This window comes from Halichoerus grypus, chromosome 8, assembly GCF_964656455.1.
Source record: "Halichoerus grypus chromosome 8, mHalGry1.hap1.1, whole genome shotgun sequence".
NCBI lineage: Eukaryota > Metazoa > Chordata > Mammalia > Carnivora > Phocidae > Halichoerus > Halichoerus grypus.
The window spans coordinates 127,419,999-127,441,047 of NC_135719.1; the positions used below are offsets into that span (position 1 = coordinate 127,419,999).

Below are 21,049 nucleotides of genomic sequence, written 5' to 3' on the forward strand. Positions count from 1 at the left end.
AGATAATATATCCATATTATTCAAAATTCAAGAAGTATAAGAGTATACAGTGAAAACTTCCACCCACCTCAGTCCCCACCACCAAAAGCAACCAATGTTATTCAGTTTTGTAGTCTCCCAGAGTTACTTTATGCACATAAGTGTGTGTGTGTGCATATATATTCTTTTTTATACAAATAATAAGCATATTAAACACACTTTTTTCCCATTTATATCTCAGAGATCTTTCCATAACTATATGTGAAAAGTTTTGTCATTTTTTTTCTACAGCTGATTAATATTTCATTGGCTGGATATTCCATAATTTATTTAACCAGTTCCCTATTGATGGACATTTATGACCTTCCTAATCTTTTACCATTATAAACCATGCTATAAAAACTTTGTGTCTAAATAGGCACAAGAATAGGGGCCTGGGTGGCTCAGATGGTTAAGCGTCTGCCCTCGGCTCAGGTTATGATCCCAGGGTCCTGGGATTGAGCCCCATATCGGGCTTCTGGCTCAGCAGGGAGCCTGCTTCTCCCTCTGCCTCGCCCCCACTCTTGCTCTCTCTCTATGTCTCAAATGAATAAATATTTTTTAAAAAATAAATAAATAAATAGGCACAGGAATAAATCTAGAGGATAAATTCCTAGAAGGAATGATCAATGAGAGCATATACTGTAATTGTGATGGATATTGACAAATTGCCCTCCACAGCATTTGTATTAATTTACACTCCTAACAGCAATGCATGGAAGTGCTTGTTCCTGCACACCCCTACCAACATAGTGAGAGATCAAACTGCCCAGCGTATATATCATTTCCACGTCCCTTAACAAAAATTAGGTTGAGCATTTTTCATATGCTAGGAGCCACTTCTCCTAAACCTTAACAGCTTAATATAGGAGGAAAAGAGTGAAAAGAGATAGTGCTCTTGATTTTTAGGATTAAAGGTGTATGCTAAATTATGTAAGAACTACTGGTAAAACAACTTGTAACAGGATTCAGAGAGGCAGGAAGTAAGAAAAGGAGAAAGAAATACTTAAGTTTATTTCCGGCAGTATCAAGTGTGGAAGATGCAGTCCTCTTGTAGAGAGAGAAAACCATTACAAACAGCTTGTTCGGTTTCCTAAATTTATTTAGTGACATTTAGACCACTATAAAGAAGAAAAAGCCAATTTTTCTATAGAGAGCCTTTAATATGTCAGCCAAATATAGACCAATTCTACAAGTATTCCGAGAAGAGACCAGAGAAACCAGGACTAGTTTTGCAAATTTAGATGGTATATGGGAAAATGTTTTTTTTTATTTTAATGGGTATGTATTTATTTTAACATGTATTAGGAAAAGTTGATACATCAAAATAGTAATAGCACAGATATCATTCAGAATGAAACAAAATTTTAAATGTCAATTTAAAGAAAAAATAGTAACCAAATAATTTTGGAATGTATTCTCTAACGTGGCAAAAACCATGACCTGTTACCGGCATGGCCAAAGTCTTAGAAACAATGAACAGAGAAAGGAAAATGGAAGCTCAAGAATAACTAAATTTATAGATTATAGCCTCTAAAGCAAGGTGAAGAGGAAACAGACTTTCCTATAATGATTTATTTTATATTTGACAATATTTAAAATATTAGTTTTCTTTCTATGTTACCAGCATTCTGATCATGCTACAGATTTAAATTTATTGTGTACTTTGTACTTTCTCTACAAAGAGAACCAAAAAACATTTGAATATCAGGTCAGAGTTCTTTAGAACAGGTCTCATAGGACTTCCCCTTCACTAAACAGGCCGCAGAGATAATTAGCCTGGGCTTTTAGATTCAAGGGCAGAGGAACCAAAAGCAGGTTATGTGGTTATAGACTCAAGAGGCTTAAACAAAAAGAAACTGGCTGAGTTTATATTCCAACCAAATCCCAAAACCACATGATCCAATTTCTCATCAGTCCTTCTGAGTGAAACCAGCTCTTCAGTGGTCATTCAGATTACAAACCTTGCGTTATAATGTCATGGAATGAATGATGACAGGACTAACTGGCTATCTCAACACCACAAAAACACAACCACTATCAGAAAAAAAAATTACCACAGGCAGACAAATTTATACCATTTTGATATAAAACTACAATAGAAAAGCAAAAAACCATAAGGGCTCGTTGGCATAAATTCCCACGCTTTTGCTCCATCCACTATGATAGCCACCAATTGTTAAATTTCAATTTAAATTGAAATACCTACAATATGCAACATTTCCATCACTGCAGAAAGACTAACCACACTGCTCTAAGACCTACATAAGAATCATGACAAGTTAACCTGACTTGTTTCCAATCCTTAGCGTCTAAGTGCCTTGATAGCTCTCACAGTCATTTATACCAAACTAATTTCTAATGCTAACTTCAAGGTCATAACAGACTTTGCCCTTTATTTTCCACAAAGCTCCCTAAACTTAAAAAAAAAAAAGTCTGTTCTTAAGTGATGCAACATGTATGCCTAAAGGAGTTTCACTATATAAAGAGTGACATCTCTCTCCTCTTGGGGACTGAAGGACCCAGGTGCCCCAAATAAGAGACTATTAGAAACAATTACAGTTCACAAAACAATAAGAGCACTGTGGTCACTGTAAAGCTGAGTTCAGAAGAACATAAAGAAGTTTCCTCACTTCATCACTAAAACTTCAGCTAACAAACATGAAGACACTCAAAAGGTACTCTCCGCAGAGAATATTGTTAAAAAAAAACAAGTTATGATTTCTGGATAATTATAAATTCCTGCTTTGAAGGAATAAGATACACTGAAAGATTAAAACTTTTTTTTTTAATCAAAACCTTCAATTCAATAACAACAGAATGTCCAAACTCATTTCTTTTTTTTTTTTTTTAAGATTTTATTTATTTATTTGACAGAGAGAGCGAGAGTGAGAGCAGGAACACAAGCAAGGGGAGTGGGAGAGGGAGAAGCAGGCTTCCCACTGAGCAGGGAGCCCGATGTGGGGCTCAATTCCAGGACCTTGGGATCATGACCTGAGCCGAAGGCAGACCCTTAACGACTGAGCCACCCAGGCGCCCCCAAACTCATTTCTTATTGCTGTTTTCCCTCTAGGAGAGGAATGGCAGAAACCTCCTTCAATTTCATTCTATCTCAGGCCTCTACTGTTTACTTACTGGATCATTTTCTAGAGGAAGGTGGCAGAAGAATCCAATCAGACTCCTAATTTGAAGCAGTTTTTTAAGTTTATTCCCCAGGTTATAAAAATCAAGCCAGATGCATGATTTTCGCACTGCTTTGGAAATCCAGCTTCATGCTAACCCCACATTTCTCAACAGCAGCACTGCTGACACTGGGGGCCAGAACATTCTTCGTTGTGGGGGCTGCCCTGTGCATTGCAGGGCATTGAGCGGCATCCCTGACCTCTACCCACTACATACCCTGACAGCCCTCCCCCACCTCCCCAGCCCCAGCAGTGACAACCAAACCATCCCCTGAGCATCCCCAGGCAAAATCGCTCCTGCTTGAGAACCACTGCTTTAACCCAAGGAACATTCTTAATTATCTCAACCCCAATTCTTCATATGCATTTGGTGCTCCTCCAAATCTCTGTGTTGAGACTTTGTTTCTCAATCCAGCAAATATTTATAGGACCTCTAGGACACAACATTAAGGGCTCTAGGAGATAAACAGAGGAGACAGATTCTGTCCCTCCCCTCAAGCAGATTTCTTGGGGGTAAGTACATAAAGAACTGTAATAACAGATACTCAATTATATAATGTTTTGAGTTGCTGATGTTTGTTCCTGGGGTACTCTCATCTTACCACACTAAAAACACCTTGAGGGCAAAGACCATAACCTGCCCTGGAATACCAATACTGGACCAATAGCCAATAAAAACAAACGATTGTAAGCTTCATGACAACAAGGTGACAGTTTCATACAGATAGCAAAATCACCACACTAACTTGGGCAGATAAGTTAACCTCTCTTAGCTGTAGTTTGTTCTTCTATAAAATGGGGGGAAAGGGGCACCTGGGTGGCTCAGTCAGTTGATCTGCCTTCGACTCATGTTGTGATCTCGGGGGTCCTGGGGTCCAGCTCTGCCTCACGTAGGACTCAGTGGGGAGTCTGCTTCTCCCTCTCCCTCCACCCCCCTCCCAACTGCTCGTGCTCTCTCTCAAATAAAATCTTTTAAAAACAAAATAAAATGGGGAGAAAATGACTGGTGACAGGATTAAGTCAGATAACAAGAAAATCTTTGTCCACTTTCTGGCACAAAGAAGCATTCAATTAATGTAAGTCATCATTACTATTATTTTATTAGCAACAAATCCTACCTCAAGGGGAAGAGTGTGCTCTGGGCTACAGTAACAAGCCCCTACATGACAGAAAAAGAAACCAACAGTCACCCTAAGGGCAAGAGGAAGAAAGTAACCAGAAGTATTTTTATCAATGTCCTGGGAAGAAAAAAGTGAATGCAGGACCCAATTAAAAGGGGGGGGGGGGGGGAGGAATTCACAGTCTCAGAGACAAACCCACCATCCTCCAATATATTTGACTATTCTTAGTCAAAATTTAAAATGTTTGGGTTTGTTTGCCATAAGCACACAAGGAGCTTAAGGGGAAGTAAAAAAAAAAAAAACAAAACAAAACACAACACTCATAAATACTGACATATGCAAGGGACAGATGTTTATGAGACTCTTGAGTGTTCGTTTGCTGAATCTTTTTAGAAATTATGCTTAAAATTTCTATTGCTGTAATGTTAAATACATGCCATCAATTCTGAAAATACTACAAAGCATAAAAGTTCATACAAAGGAAAAAAGGACAAAATTTGTCATATATTTTAAAGTAAGAGAACATAAAATCACGGGGGAAAGCTGGGTGATTCAAAGGGGTGTGTGTGTGTGAGAGAGAGAGAGAGATTTGTGTGTGTGTGTGTGTGTGTGTGTGTGTGTGGCTGAAGCAGCATTAGAGGATGGGAGATATTTGGGATAGAAGTAAAAGATGAGACGAATCACCACCATGCAGGAAGACACACATCCAGGAACACCTCTGAGAGCACACAGAGTTGAGGTGAGCAAAAACAGATCTTATTCTCAGAACAATGAATAACAACACCAGTTATAGTGTGTCCCGGGGGGCTAGGCACTGAAACTTCAGACAGTGGCTCATGTAACCCTCCCGGCAATCTTATTAGGCGGGTACTGTTAGTACCCACATTTTTACAGATGAGGAAACTGAGACAGGGAGATGTGACTGGCCCAAGGTCACTTAATCAGTACGCTGAAGATGCAGACTCCAACCCAGGCGCCCCGCACCACCTCTACCACTATAGCTGATGGTGTCTATTTTCATTTCAGACTTGGAAAATTAATTTCTACTTGCCACTTAGTGAAACCAGTTCTCTCCCCCTACCCTTTGAATCTCCATGTGTGGTGAGCATAAGGAGGCCCGAGAGGTCAAAGTGCGATGGATGCACCACCCTTCGCCTCTGGCTGCTGAAGTAACCCCCGCGCAGGAACTCGCGTGGGTAGAAACGAATGAGGGAGGGTCGCCAAAGTCCCTATTTCAGCCCCTAGGTCCTGCCTTTGCTCCGGCCACGATGCTCACTCAGAAGACCCCAGAACCTCCCGGCTCCCGCTCTGCTTCTTGTCTCCCCCACTCTGAGCGACCGAGAGGCGGCGGCGAGGCGCGGGGGCCTGTGTGCTGGGGCGGGGTGCAGGGCCAAGCGGGGCTCAGGCCAGCGGCAGGCGAGGCTGCCCTGCCGGACCCGGGCAGAGAGCGCGCGGAAAGGCTGGGCCAGGACAGAGGTGGGCAGCGGGGTGCGGAGCCACGAGCAGGGAGCAGCGAGGCTGGCGGGGCTGGGGTCCGCGGCCAAGGAGAGACCCGCGGGCGAGCTCAGGCTCAAGAGGCGCCGGGGGCACTGCCATCTGGGCCGATCGGAGAAAGGAAGCGGGGCAAGAACCACGGCATTTCGAAACAGGAGTAGCGAGCAAGCTCGAGCGCAGTCCCGGGCCGGCGGGGGAGGCGGGGGCCGAGGGCCCGGGCGCGGCCCGGAGGAGCCAAGGCGTAGGCTCTGCGCGCGAAGGGGATGCCCGGGTGGGTCCGCTCCGCCGACGGGCGCGGGGCAGAGTGGGACAGGGCGCGGCCGAGCCTCGCGCGACGAGCGGGGCCCCGAGGCCGGGCGGACTCACCCGCCGGCCCCCGGCTTGCGTACCTGAGGCGGCCGCCTGGCTCCCCTCCACTCCCGGGCCGTCCCCGCCGCGGCCAGCCGGCCCCCCGGCTGCCTGCCGCTCCGACATTTGCAGCCCGCTCCGCTAGCGCTTCGGCGGCCTACAGCGAGTGGCTCCGGAAACAGCCGAAGGCCGAGCGAGCACGGCGGCGGCGGCGGCGCGCCGGGAGGAGCCGAGCGGGGCCCGCGGGCCGGAAGAGGCGGCGCGCCAGCCCCAGAGCGGCCGTAGGGGCTTGGGGCAGCCGAGGCTGGCGACGCGGACGCGGGGAGGGTGACTGCGTGCTTTTGATCGCAGGTTTTTAGTCAGGGTTTGACAGAACAAACAAAACCTGGGGAAGATTCAGGAAGACTCGGCCGGAACTCATGGTATCCATAGCGACGCTATCGGAAGTTGGGGTTGCTAGGAGGCCTGGGCGCGTCGGCTAACGTGCGTCATGGCTGAAGTCCCAGAGTGTTACGATTCCGGCCCAGTTGAAGGAGAAGATCTGGGGTATGAGGTAGTCGACCTACCAACGTCTCTTAAAGTGGCTCAAGATGCCGAAGCTGACACCATGGCAGAGGTAGGCCCGGAGCTACCTGTAGAGATTGACCAGGAACCCCAGCCAGAGACGGAGGAAAAAGACCTCGAAGAAGTGGGGGCGCCAGAAAATGTACACCTACACGTAAAACCAACCGGCACGTCCAAGGAGGAGATTCCCAAGGAGTCTGAGAGAGACCTTCCTAGTGAGACTGATCGAGGGATGCCGCAGAAGGCAAAGTCAGAGACATTGAGAGAGATGGGAGGAGAGCTTTTCAAGGATTTGGAGGTCCTTATGGATGATAAGGAGGAGCGAGATTTAGAGCCACCGGAGGAGGCCAAATTAGATGTTACAGAGGATGTACTCATAGAGTCAGATAAGGAAACAGATCCGGAGCTACCAGAGGAGACAGAGACTGAAGTTTCAGGGGCCTCAATCAGTGAGAAAAGATTAGAGTTGCCAGAACAGACCATACTGGAGGTTCTGGAGGATTCATTGAAAGAGCAATATGAAGAAAGAGGTCCAGAACCTCCGGAGCAGACCAAACCTGAATTTCCAAGTGAGAAACCAAGAAAATCAATTGAAGAGGCAGATCTACAGCCGCCAAAGATGACCATTCCAAAGGAAGCACAAAGAAAATCACCCGAGGAGAAAGGGACGGAGCCATCTGAGCAGGCCAAACCAGAGTTTCCAGAAGGGAAACCAAGAGAAACTGAAGAGGCAGGTCTAGAACCTCCAGAAGAAACTAAACCAGAGGTTCCACAGGAGATACAAAGAAAATCAACTGAGGAGAAAGAGACAGAGCCACCTGAACGGACTAAACCGGAGTTTCCAAAGGAGAAACAAAGTAAGTCTACTGAGGAGGCAGGTGTAGAACCACCAGAAGAGACTAAACCAGAGAATCCAGAGGAGGACCAAAGAAAATCAACTGAGAAGAAAGAGACAGAGCCACCTCAGCAGACCAAATCAGAGTTTCCAGATCAGAAACCAACTAAGTCTAGTGAAGAGACAGGAAGAAAGTCAACTGAGGAGAAAGTTCCAGAGCCACTCGAAGAAACTAAATCAGAATTTCCTGAGGAAAAATCAAGAAAATCAATTGAGGAAACAGGTCTAGAGCCATCAGAAAAGACCAAACCAGAAGTTGAAGAGGAGACCCACAAAGAGTCAACTGTGAAGAAAGTTTTAGAACCACTAGAGGACACTCGATCATCAGAGCAAAAAGATAAGCAAAGAAAATCAACTGAGGAGACAGGACTGGCACCACCACAGAAGTCCAAATCAGAGGAGACAGTAAGAGACTCAACAGAAGAGAAAGGTCTAGAGCCAAAGTTTCCAAAGAAAGAACCAAGAAAAACAACTGAGGAAACAGGTCAAATGCCACCACAGAAGACCAAACCAGAGGTCCAAGAGAAGACACAAATAGAGGAAACTAAAGAGAAAGATCTAGAATTACCAGATAAAGCCCAACTACCACTAAGAATAGTGTCACATACAGAATTTTTCAAGGAAGATAGGCCAAAACCAGTCAAATTTAAGTATTCCCTAGACAAGGATGAGCTAGAACACTCTGACTATCAAACGAGAAAGTGGTCAGTAAAAGAAACCAAGAAAGCTAAAAGAGAGTCTATGTTCGGGTCTCTCACAATAAGTGAAGTAGACTCAATGAGTGTAAGTTATGAGTTTCCTAAGGATTTTAAAGGACTGTTTGAGGTTACCGATATCAATGATGATTTATACCCTTACCTCTCAGACTCTCAGAGGGATTTGAGAGAGTCTTTTAGTGAAAAAGTTGTAGATTTGTCCCCAGAGTTGAAACAGGTACACAAAGATGAAGAAACCCAGCCAAAAGAAAGTGCTGAGCTACAATTTGAGTATCTTAAATGGAGCCCAGAGAAAGTTGCAGAGTGGATTAGTGAGCTAGGATTCCCTCAATACAAGGTATACAAAAGTTAACATTTTTAAAAATCACATTCTGTTATTCTACCTCTTAATCTTCTTACCCTTACCTGAGCTCTTGCCTCTTCTTCACTATAAGGAGTATAGGGAAGTCCTGGACTATTATAGAGGTAACTTGGATTTAAAGTTTGTCCTTTCCACTGATGTATTTTGTGTTTTGATAGAGGAAGGGAGGGTCACAGTTGTTTGTTTTCATTATTTATCACAATAAGTATACTTCTCTGCAACTCTTGAGTAAAGACTAAGAAATTTATATAGGCCTCTTTTCACAGGAAACTTTTTTTTTTTTTAACAGATTATGACCAAGGTAGACTTTTTGGTACTTTGTCAAGTTGTTTTAGTGGCAGCTGCCTTAACTTGTACTATTAATTAATTGTCTGCCCCAAATATGTCATGTGTATCATGAGCACCTAACAGTATTAATTTAAATAGCCAACTCACCAAGAGTAGTTTTATTAAAAAGACAGAGTAAGGGGCGCCTGGGTGGCTCAGTTGTTGGCCGTCTGCCTTTGGCTCAGGTCCTGATCCCAGGGTCCTGGGATCGAGCCCCGCATTGGGCTCCCTGCTCCACGGGAAGCCTGCTTCTCCCTCTCCCACGCCCCCTGCTTGTGTTCCTGCTCTCGCTATCTCTCTCTCTGTCAAATAAATAAATAATTTTTTTTTAAAGTTTTAAAAAAATAAAAAAAAGGTAGAGTGAATGTCAACTATATGTCAATAAAAAACAGAGGAAACCGAAAAAAAAGATAGGGTGAATCCTCTTATTTCATTGATGCCAACTATGTTCTTAGGCTACCACAAAAAAAAACACAAGGTCTGAAATCTTTTGTACTACTTAAAAATGTAATTGAGGCATGAAAGGAGCACTAGGTGTATCATGCCAGAAAAAAAAACATTAAGTAACAGTATGAAATTTAATGGAAAGCTTAGATGGAAAATATGTGGGATTATTAGGATTACTTTAAATTTGAATTTAATTTAAAACTGAATTAAAAAATTTTCCCTATACAGAACCAGAAACAAACCTGATTTATCTCTCCCTCCCTTCTCTTCCCCCAACCCTTTCTTCTCCTTCCCTCCATCCCTCCTTTCTTTCTTCCTTTCTTTTCTTTCTTTTCTTCCTTCTATTTACCATAATCATTTGAATGATATTCTTGTTGTTCTAACAGGAATGTTTTACCACAAACTTCATCTGTGGTCGAAAGCTCATTTACGTAAACTGTTCAAACCTCCCTCAGATGGGGATAACTGATTTTGAGGATATGAAGGTGAGTTGTGTTTAATGTTTCCCTACAGAGCACTGTCTCAGACCAACCTCCTTTTCTTTCAACCTGGCCTCCTATTTCTGTCAGTGATGTGACCATAATCCCAGTCCCATCCCCCCTATCCCCACCCTCCCACACACAGTGGTTTCTTCCTCTGTCTCCTTTGATCCCCACAAAGATCCCAAGAACTGTCAGTTCCCTATATAGCATCTGGCTTTTTCCATTCTCATTTGTTCAGACCTCTCTTGCCTCATTCCTAGAATATTCCAGTAGCCTCCTGCTTTTAGTCTCTGTCCATAGGCCCTTTGGATCCAAAGCCCAGCTATTAGACTTTCACCATCCAAGTATTTAGACCAGTCAGAAACCTTTGGATCCCCTGTGCTTGCAAGAGAGTTTCAGTTCTTTAGCTTAGGACTTGAGGCACTCCACAAGTTTTCTCCAGCCACCACTCTTTCCCCTACGTCTCTACAGGAGTTTCCTGCTCAATCTCACGCGGTCTGATTCACACCCTTGAACTCCTGCCTTGTACATTCCTCCCTCTGCATCTCTGCTCAGTCCCCCTCCCCCTGTATGACTAACATGAACCTTAATCATCCTTCACGACCCAGCTCAGTTCTCATCTCCCCATGAAATCTTTCCTGACCTCCCCAACCCCAATAAGCTCTCCCCCCGAGCTCTCAGATATTGTATGTCTCTAACACCCATTTGGTACTTTTATAACGCCATATGTGTTTGGCTGCTTTGCTGCCCAACTTTGCAGCAAGTTACATTAACCTCACTGGACCTCAATTTCCTAAGATCTCTCCAGCACCAGCAGTCTATGATTATGCTTCTTTGTATAACACTACCCTTCATTTATAGTGCTTTATAGTTGACAAAGCTTCACACACATAATCACATTTATAACCTTGCCTTTAATACCCCCCACTCCAACATATCAGTGTTCATTCAGTACACTCTTGAACATAAGCTCTGCCTCAGTGGTTCTCAAATTTGAATAGTCTTCGGAATCAGATGAGATTTTTTTTTTTAATTCCTAGGATTCATGCTCCAGAGATTTTGATTCATTAGGTCTGGGGTAGGCCCTGGAATTTGCTCCCTACGTGACTCTTGATCAGGCATTAAAACCATGTAATTCCATAAGTCATATGATTTAGAAAATAAAGTTATACTTGTTAATACCTAAGTCCTTTTCCTGGCAACAAGATATAAAGAAATCCTTTAAATTATTAAACGTAGTCCTAAGTGAACATTTAATCTTTTGAACTCTACTATAGCCATCTTCTGAGTGCTTACCATGTGTTGGGCACCATACATATATTATTTCACTTAATCCCCATTTTATAGAAGAGAAAACTGAGGCCCAGAAAGATGAAGCAACTTACACAAGATTATTCAGAGAGTAAGTTTAAGAGCCAGAATTCAGATCCATTCTGTATGACTTCCATGCTCTATTTAAACCACTATACTTATTGCCTCTCTAAATGAACAATTTTGTAACCATGAACCACTACATACGTAATGTGGAAAAGGACCACTCATTACAAATTGGTATTTCCAACCATACCTTCACATAGCTACCAAGTACCACCAGATAAAATATCTTAACTCTTTTTATGTTCAAAGATGATATGACTGTGTTTATGAGCTCTAATTTCTACTTATGTTTATAGTGTTTTGGATTTTCTAAATAAAAATAAGGAATAGAATTAGCAAAATAGTAACCTGTAATACAAATTCCTGAAATGTTTTAAGTACCAACAATTTTAGCTGCTTATGAGAAAGCATTTTTCAGAGTCTGCCAATTCATTTTGTTTCTTTGACATTCTGATTCTAAAAATACAATATCAACAATGCAATAAGAAAAATTGTAATTATGCTTTTTCAGGCCTTGCAAGAAATAAGAGGTCTTAAAACTCTTCTGAAATCCTCATGAGTAAATGATGTATCCAGTGGTCTATCCTTATACCCCAAGAACTTTGAATAAGCAAACTTGGGAATACTTATCAAAGTCACCAGACAAATGTGGCCTCTCCTTGAAGTCACTAGAGTAATAAAGATCAAGACGTTTAAAGGTATCTTAGAAAAGTTTGCTTGACACTTAGGTCCACATAAGAAAGCTAATTATACACAGTGACAGAGGTAACTTTTTAGAGATCATACATGAGCTTAATGTCGGTTCGTAGTTCTCTTGGGAGCTTTCCTTGTGTAGTCTGAAACTGGCCCCTGTGCTCAGAGGGCAGGGAGAGACTGAAGAAAGAGGCAGGCCACTCCAGGTTGGTAGGTGGCAGTTTTAATAATAACAAAGGGAATTTACATACGAGGTTTGTCTTGGATGGCAGCAAGATGAATGGATCTCCACACCTGGCCTTTAAATCTCAAAAGTTTATAAAGAGGCTCTAACTGGTTCAGTAACATATACTGTGCAAGTGTTTTCAACACCATATCACCCTCTCAAGGCCATGTCCTTAAAGCAGCCTCTGGGAATGGGAAAGGCAAGTGGAACCCACATTCCAAGGACAGGGGAGGGGGTGAGGAACCTCTGAGTGCCTGGGTCCAGCTCATGGGTCAATCGGCAGTCATATCTTTTTTATCACATTCCCCAACACTTGAGTATGCTGTAGTTCCCTTTCTTACTGATATATAAGCATTTTTAATCCCACCATTGTAATTACAGCAACTAGTATATCCACAATTTATCCCATAACAACACTTACACAGTGTAGTACTCTTTTTCATGCTAACTCTCCCACATCATCTGGGATGCTTGGGTGCCTCAGTCAAGTGTCCAACTCTTGGTTTCGGCTCAGGTCATGATCTCATGGGTCATGATCTCATGGGTCGTGAGATCAAGCCCCACATTAGGCTCTGTGCTCAGAGGGGAGTCTGCTTTAAGATTCTCTCCCTCTGCCCCTCCCCTCACTTGCTCACTCACTCTATCAAATAAATAAATCTTAAAAAAACAAAAACAAAAACCTGTCCTGCATCATCATTCATGGGCTTTGGCAGAGTGGCAGGACTGGGGAAAGAGCAGGTGGCTTGAGAGTTCAGAATTCCAGGCATGCTGCTAAGAAACTGAACCACATTTGGACTGCGCATCCCATTTACAAGCTTTGCAGTTAATGTATGGCCAGTTTCTGTTCCTTTCAGCTTCCTTTTACTTCCTTAATTTTGCAATTATCCATGCTTACCCTGCAGAAAGAACTTACTATTCCCTTTGCCCTTCCTCCAATATACTGAGAAGACAAGAGGAGAGCTAACTGTGTGGGTGAGACTGATGGGGAGTATAGAAGGAAAGAAACACTAATTCTTTGAACCTGGCCAAGGGAGCTCTTGAAGCTACTATCCTGTTATTCCAATTTGTAGAGATGCATTAGCTTGGTAAAAAGGGGAGAGGAAGTCAATCTTAGTTATTCTAGGGATAAGCCAGACAAAATAGCATTATACCTGCTTCAGCTTTGTCTCTTAGAAAAATAATTCTTAAAATATTTTTAACTGTTAACTCCATCAAGTGAAGAAAAGAATTCTGTGATAAATATTTGAAGAATAATATAGGTGAATTGCTTATTCCTTTTGTATGCATGATTTTCTATTACAAAATGTAGCCTCATAAGCTTTATATCCCAGCAATTTTACTACACTTGCCTTGATGCAAACTATTTGAATAGCACAGATTCATAACATGTGAGCAAATTATCACTAGACAAAAATATTTTTCTTTTTTCAACTTTAAATTTCCGAATTATTTTAGTTTTACAGAAGAGTTACAAAGATAGTACAAAGTTCCTATATACTCTTAACCCAGCATCCCCTAATGTTAACATCCTATGTAACCATGGGACATTTATCAAAACAAATTGGGGTGCCTGGGTGGCTCAGTCAGTTAAGTGTGTGACTCTTCATTTTGGCTCAGGTCTTAATCTCAGGGTCGTGAGATTGAGCACCACCTCAGGCTCTGCGCTGGGCATGGTCTGATTAAGATTCTCTCTCTCCCTCTCCCTCTGCCCCTCCACCCCTCTCTCCTGCCCTTAAAAAAAAAAAAAAAAATTAACATTGGTACAATACCATTAAGCAAATTACAGACTTTATTCAGATTTCTGCAATTTTTCAACTGATGTCCTTTTTTTATTCCAGAATCCAATCAGGGATACTACTTTGCCTTTAGCTGTCATTGTTTTCTTGGTCTCCTCCAATATGTGACAGTTTCCTGATCTTTGTCTTTCATGACACTTTGAAAAGCAGTAGTCAAGTTTTTTTGAAGATTTCCCTCAATTTTAGTTTGTCTCATGTTTCCCATGAAGATACGCATTTTGGGGGAGACTATCACAGAGGTGATGAGCCCTTTTCATCTCATCTCATCAGGGAGTACATGATATCAATGTGATTTTTTACTGGAGATGTGAACCTTGATCGATCACCTGGTTAAAGTGGTGTCTGCCAGGTTTCTTCACTATAAAGTTACTATGTTCCCTTTTCAGATTCTGTTTATTAGAAGTGAGTTAGTAGGTCCAGCCCACACTCAGAGAGAGGGGAATTAAGATCCACCTCCTGGAGGGAGGAGTACCAGAGTTTATGGACATATAGTAAAACTATCACAGTAATAAATATATTGGAGAAGATAGTTTGAGGCTATGCAAATATCCAGTTTCTCCTTAAAATTTGGCCTACTAATCTTAGCATCCATCAGTGGATCTTGCCTGCAGCAGTTATTACTGTGGTGTTCTAATGGGGATTTTCTATTTTCCTCATTTCTTCCATGTTTAATTGGAACCCTTTGTAAGGAATTCTGTGTTTAATTGTCCCTTCTCCACCATTTGGGAACACTTTCAGTTTGGCCCCTGTGTCCTCCTAACATGCTCCCCTTATTTTTTTCTAGTACTAGTACTCCAGCCAGAGCATTACATGTTACTTCAGACCATCTCCAAGGAGCCCTGGTTGCTTTTATCGGATTCTTAGAAACCAAGGTGTGGCACTAGTTGTGCTTGTTGCTGTGGGGGTGTCACGGCTTCTAGGCACTCTGAGCAGAAAGATGTAGGAAATATATGTATAGATACAAATCCCATGTATACACAGATTTCTTCTTTCTGTTAGCATGAGTTCCTACTGTTATCTCTGCCTCTAGCCCAGCACTGGCTTCATTCTAGCCTTCCCATCCTTCCTATTCCCTACCCACCTGGCTTCTTGATAATTTCCTTCTCTGACAGGAGAAACCTGGCTCTCCTTATCTATAAATATGTATGCCTATGAAAAACAAATTTACCAATAGAGTATAGTGTTTGTCTACCGTTCTTTTTGTCTTCAGGCTTACACTACCTAGACAAAACACTGTTTTTCAAAGTTAGTTATTTAGGTCAGCTCCTTTCTTCCCTACCCCTTCAGTGAGATTATGTCTTACTTTGTAATACAATTAGATTCATTGTCCACAGCCTATATTCTATCATGGGTTCCTGAGACATCCTGGCTTTTTAAAAATTTGCATACAGTAAAGTCACTCTTTGCAGTGGACAGTTCTGTGAGTTTTGGCAGACGCACAGGATCAGGTATCCACCACATAGAACCATACAGAACAATTCTGTCACCCTAAAATTTTCCTTGTGTCCCCTTGGTAGTCAGCCTATCACTCCACCCCAAGCCCTGACAACCACTAATCTGTTTCTTGTCGCTATAGTTTTGCCTTTTCCAGAATGTCACATAAATGGAATCAAATAATATGTAGCCTTTGAGTCAGGCTTCTTTCCCTTAGCAAAATGCATTTAAGATTAATCCACATTGCTATATGAATTGACAGGCAGATTTTAAGGAGACTATACATCTGCTTTAATAATGGTGGTGTAGATGATTCATATTTGAACCATAACAAGATATCTTTAGGTTTAATTAAATTATAGCTTCCAATTATGCAAATGTGCATAGTTACATTATAAGGTAACCAAACAGAATAACTAAATCGGTAATGATGAAGCAAAACCATCAGTAGCTTACAAATAAAAGAATAGCAGCCTTTGGGGGCGCCTGGTTGGCTCACTCAGTTAAGCATCCAATTCTTGATCTCAGCTTAGGTCTTGATCTCAGGGCCCTGAGTTCAAGGCCCATACTGGGCTCCACACTGGGTGTGGAGCCAACTTAAAAAAAAAAAAAGAATAGCAGCCTTTAAAAACCTTAATCAACACAAGATACAATGATGATATAGTAATAATAGAATCCTCTTGAAAACTATAGGCGTTAAAATATCTGCTTAAGACCATGTGAAGTAGGTGCTCTGCAGTGATGTCAGGCATTGAGCATGGGCCACCATCTTAGAATGTGGAATTAAGAATCCTTAGGAAATCCTAATAGTCTTCATGAATACCTATATTTAATAATCCTTACTAACTCAAGTTACTAGTAAGTTGCTCTAAGTCTTAGGCAAAAATAAAATCTGTTGCTTGTTATTCATCAGAACTAAAGAAAGAACTCACAGTTTTAGATTAATTTATAGCCCATCAAAGGACCCTCTTAGTCCTTTGCAAGAGATGGTCAGATTATATTTCCTGATTCCACATGTAACCAGTAGCTTTGTAACACTTTTAATTTCTGCATTAGAATATTAAACAGTACTGGACTTTCTCAGCCTACAGTAGGCATATAGCTCTTTTAGTTAATTGTGAATACATTTGTTTATGACTACAGGGTCCCTCCTGGGGACACCATCTGTAAACCTCAGTGAATTTGTGAAATAATCTGCTCTGGTAAGGGGCATTCAGGGTGAGTTCCTGACCAAAGAAGGTGCTCAGTGTAGCAGCATCAATTACAAATGAGAATTCTTAAGGGGTGGTAATTTGGATCTAAAAGTTCAATTGTATTCCCACTGGGTACAAGGCAACTGTGTAGACTCTCTTACCCACAAATCATCTCTAGACTCTAAATAAAACCAATTCAAGTAAGATTTGAGAAAAAGGTATCTTGTCTACCTATTTTTTATTTATTTATTTTTTAATCAGAGAGAGAGAGAGTGAGCACAAGCAGGAGGAGTGGCAGGCAGAGAGAGAAGCAGGCTCCCCGCTGAGCATGGAGCCCAATGCAGGACTTGATTCCAGGACCTTAGAATCCATGACCTGAGCCGAAGTCAGCCACTTAACTGGCTGAGCCCCCCAGGTATCCCTTGTCTATTTTTTTATTTTTTTATTTTTTTTAAAGATTTTATTTATTTATTTGACAGAGAGAGACACAGCGAGAGAGGGAACACAAGCAGGGGGAGTGGGAGAGGGAGAAGCAGGCTTCCCACTGAGCAGGGAGCCCGATGCAGGGCATGATCCCATGACCCTGGGATCATGAGCTGAACTGAAGGCAGATGCTTAACGGCTGTGCCACCCAGGCGCCCCTATCTATTTTTTTAAATAGTTTTGGATTTTTGTTTTTTTAGAGAGAGAACACTCACACTCATGAGCAGGGAGGGAGCAGGGAGGAAGCAGAGGGAGAGAAAGAGAGAATCTTAAATCTTAAGCAGGCTCCACACTCAGCATGGAGCCCAACACAGGGCTCGATCTCACTACCACAAGGTCATGACCCAAGCCAAAACCAAGAGTTGGACACTTAACCAACTGAGCGACCCAGGTGCCCTGTATCTTAGCTATCTAAAATGCATTACTAATGGACAGTTTTGCATCAGGTTAAGAACTGTAGCATGAATGCATTTTACAACCTTGTAACTATGGCCAGTAGTTTTAAACTAAAAAAAAGAAAAGGAAAGGAAAGAAAAGGAAAAAACTCCACTCACCCTTTTGGCGGTGTTCTAGCAGAAATTTCATGGACTACATTCTCATCCAGATGCAGAATGTGAATTCAGATAGCAGTGTTATAGCAGGCCTATGACTAAAGCTAGAATTTGAAAACGCAATGACAGTTTAATCTAGGATATCAAGTGGCATGGTGCTCAATGAATACAAAATATGTTTTAGAGACACTGAACACTGTGGCAAAGAATACTGTAAAGAATATACAAGTATAGGTACTAATAAAACAGCTGGAACTTTAATATCTGCTTTTTAGTCATTGAGATTTGTTTTTAGTCAAACAAATTGAATAACCATTTGAGTAATGACCTTTTTTTCTTAATTGCAAGTTATCAGAGCCCCTTATAGACCACTTATTTATTAACCTTCCCAGAGATAGTCATGGCTCTTAATCTAAACATGTTATCTGCTCATATGGTTGATCAGATTGCTCAGCCCAAAGAAAGAAATGAACCCATCTGTGGGAAGCTGATGCAAGGGCCTAGAAACATCTTTAAATGGAACTTATAAAAAGATAATAAATTACTTGGTGTTTTTCTTTAGAACTTTATTTTGGTAAGGACCTGGCTACTAAGACTTTCCATGTGTTATTTCATTATTTTATTTTCCCATAGAAAATTGAGCACTTGAGTTAGCATTCAAGAGACCTAGGAAAATACTTTGATTTAGTTATATTTTCAGTAAATTTTTCATTAAAAAATTATCCTTGTATTGCAGGCAATTTCTCGGCATACACGGGTGCTCCTGGGAATTGAAGAGCCATTGTTCAGTCGCACCATCGCCCTGCCCTACAGGGACAATATTGGTTTATTTTTAGAGCAAAAAGGTCATAGTGGGGTAAAATCTGATTCCTTGACCTTCTCTGAATTTGTGCAAGCGGCAGGATTACAGGATTATGCTCCAAAAACAACCGCCCCTGAAGAGAATGAAGCATTGCATTACACTGAACCATAGGGAAAAGCTGTTTCACTTACCTTGAAAGATCAAACTAAACTACTTGGGGGAAAGAAGTGTGTTCTTTTAGGTTCTCTTCTTCTCTTCTTCATTAAGGATTGGAATTAGAACTGCTGGCTCCACTCCTAGTTCTATCACCACCTCTAAGCATCTTCCCTTCATTTGTGTTGCAATTTAGCCCCGTGTTTAAACAGAGCAATAGTTCTCTTTCTGGGTAACTGTAAGGATTCCTGATAAATTCTAGTAATGCATCTGGTAGTAGGAACATGTTAAGGAAATGGAATTAAAAGTAAAATCTCCTGCCAACCCAAATGAGGTTCTCCACAAATGCAGAAAAAGAAACAGTTGTATTATTGAATCAGCACTAAATCAGACAGTGATGGACATCACAGGCAAGCTGCTAAAGATTACGAAGTCAAGGAAATCCCACCCTTTTAGATAACCAGGCAGATAGAACCCATTACTTACATGTTAACTGTCTGTATCCAAAGGAAAAATGAAACTTCTCATATCTTTATGATAAACAGGAAGTTACTATGTGGAGCCAGGCACTTAGGCCAGGGAGAGAGGGTGCCATCCTCCTCATTGCTCCCATTTCAAACAGACAGTCTTGGGCTGTAAAACTGGCAGGTGACTTCTTCAACTTGTTAGAGGATTTACATACATTTCAAAAACAGAAAAAGGATTTAAATTACATGTTTTCTAAAGGAAATGTTTTAAGAAAAGGGAGGAGGGGAGTTCTTTTTTTACATCAGAGAAAAAAAATTATTTTTTTTAAAGATTTTATTTATTTATTTGACACAGAGAGACAGCGTGAGAGGGAACACAAGCAGGGGGAGTGGAGAGGGAGAAGCAGGCTTCCCCGCGGAGCAGGGAGCCCAATGCAGGGCTCGATCCCAGGACCCCGGGATCATGACCTGAGCCGAACGAAGGCAGACGCTTAATGACTGAGCCACCCAGGTGCCCCCCCAAAAAATTTTAGTATTTTTAAAAATTTATATTTATCCTTACAAACAATGTGGCTTATAGAAGTGCCACTGACTATGGAATAGAGACTGGGGTTTGTTTACATGACTCTTTTATGTGGTACCTTCCAGACCTTTATAAAATGAAATTCAGGGGGTGCCTGGCTGGCTCTGTCAGTAGAGAATGCGCTCTTGATCTTGGGGTTGTGAGTTTGAGCCCCACATTGGGAGTAGGGTTTACAAGGGAAGGGAGGAAGGGAGGGAGGGAGGGAGGAGGGAGGGAGGGAGGGAGGGAGGGAGGGAGGAAAGAAGGAAGAAAGAAAGAAATTTAGGCTAGAGTCTACCCATGACTGGACTGCTCAAAAGAAATGACAAAATACTTCTTGCTTGAATGACTCCAGTTCCCCTCTAGTTTTATAGACTTAACTGCTCTTTCTCTTCCCAGCCTCACTTCTTAACCCTAAGAGCCACTAAAGGACTACCATAATCCAGAAGGACAATGATGTACCCTGCCCAGTTCCCTACACCAAATGAATAGTCAAAGGAATCCCAATTCTTTTTTTTTCTGAGAAAAGGAACAGTACCTCAAATTAGCATTCATACCAAACGTTAGTATCTGATGATGAACCTACTTTTTTCCCAAATTGGACCAATGAAATTTCATCTCAGACCATTCTACACCATACCATTGAGTTTGCCTGGCTCACAATTATGCAAAAAAGAAAAATGTAAATGATTAACCTAACACCATGGTGGTTTACATGTATAGTGAATGGTTTTGTTCAAAAGCACTTCACATTTAGCAAACATTTAGTGCAATGACAGAGCATAGTCAGTGTCCTCCTCCTCAACCTGATGGTCTCTTCCCTTCTGTTGTTTTCTACTCTATATCACTGACATAAAGTATTTGCAAAACATAAAGGAAAGAACTTTGCAGTGTAGGAAGATCCATATTTTGCAAAATTATTTTTAGCCATTTAATACAAATGCCAGCTATTTGTAAAAATGGTTTTATGGTTTAAAATGGTTTAAATGGGGGCGCCTGGGTGGCTCAGTTGTTAAGCATCTGCCTTTGGCTCAGGTCATGATCCCAGGGTCCTGGGATTGAGCCCCGCATCGGGCTCCCTGCTCAGCGGGAAGCCTGCTTCTCCCTCTCCCACTCCCCATGCTTGTGTTCCCTCTCTCGCTGTCTCTCTCTCTGTCAAATAACTAAAATCTTAAAATAAAATAAAATAAAATGGTTTAAATGGGTGAGGGGCAGCTAGGGTACCATTGGGAAGCATTTCTATGTAAATTGCTTAAAGAGACCTCAGAAGAAAGGATCCTGACTCTCCAAGTGTCCAACAATTTGAGATGAGCTATTTTTTTCTTTGTCAAGAAATACTTTCTTACCTATTTAAAAT

At 41.7% G+C, this 21,049-nt stretch overlaps 2 protein-coding genes across 2 annotated transcripts in view; one reads left to right on the top strand and one right to left on the bottom strand.

Annotated features, from left to right (window-relative positions):
* TMED8 (transmembrane p24 trafficking protein family member 8) overlaps positions 1–6,371 on the bottom strand; it is a 42,007-nt gene extending 35,636 nt beyond the window's left edge. The window contains exon 1 of the mRNA XM_036084338.2: positions 6,205–6,371. Within this exon, the coding sequence (XP_035940231.1) occupies positions 6,205–6,289 (85 nt within the window). The 5' untranslated portion in view covers positions 6,290–6,371. The remainder of the gene's footprint in view (positions 1–6,204) is intronic.
* A 202-nt stretch (positions 6,372–6,573) lies between these two features.
* Positions 6,574–19,432, top strand: SAMD15 (sterile alpha motif domain containing 15). Its single transcript, XM_036084336.2, has 3 exons — positions 6,574–8,675; positions 9,860–9,958; positions 18,445–19,432. The coding sequence occupies exons 1-3, from the start codon at positions 6,654–6,656 to the stop codon at positions 18,679–18,681; spliced, it is 2,358 nt and encodes a 785-aa protein (XP_035940229.2). The 5' UTR covers positions 6,574–6,653; the 3' UTR covers positions 18,682–19,432.
* The last annotated feature ends 1,617 nt before the right edge of the window (positions 19,433–21,049 follow it).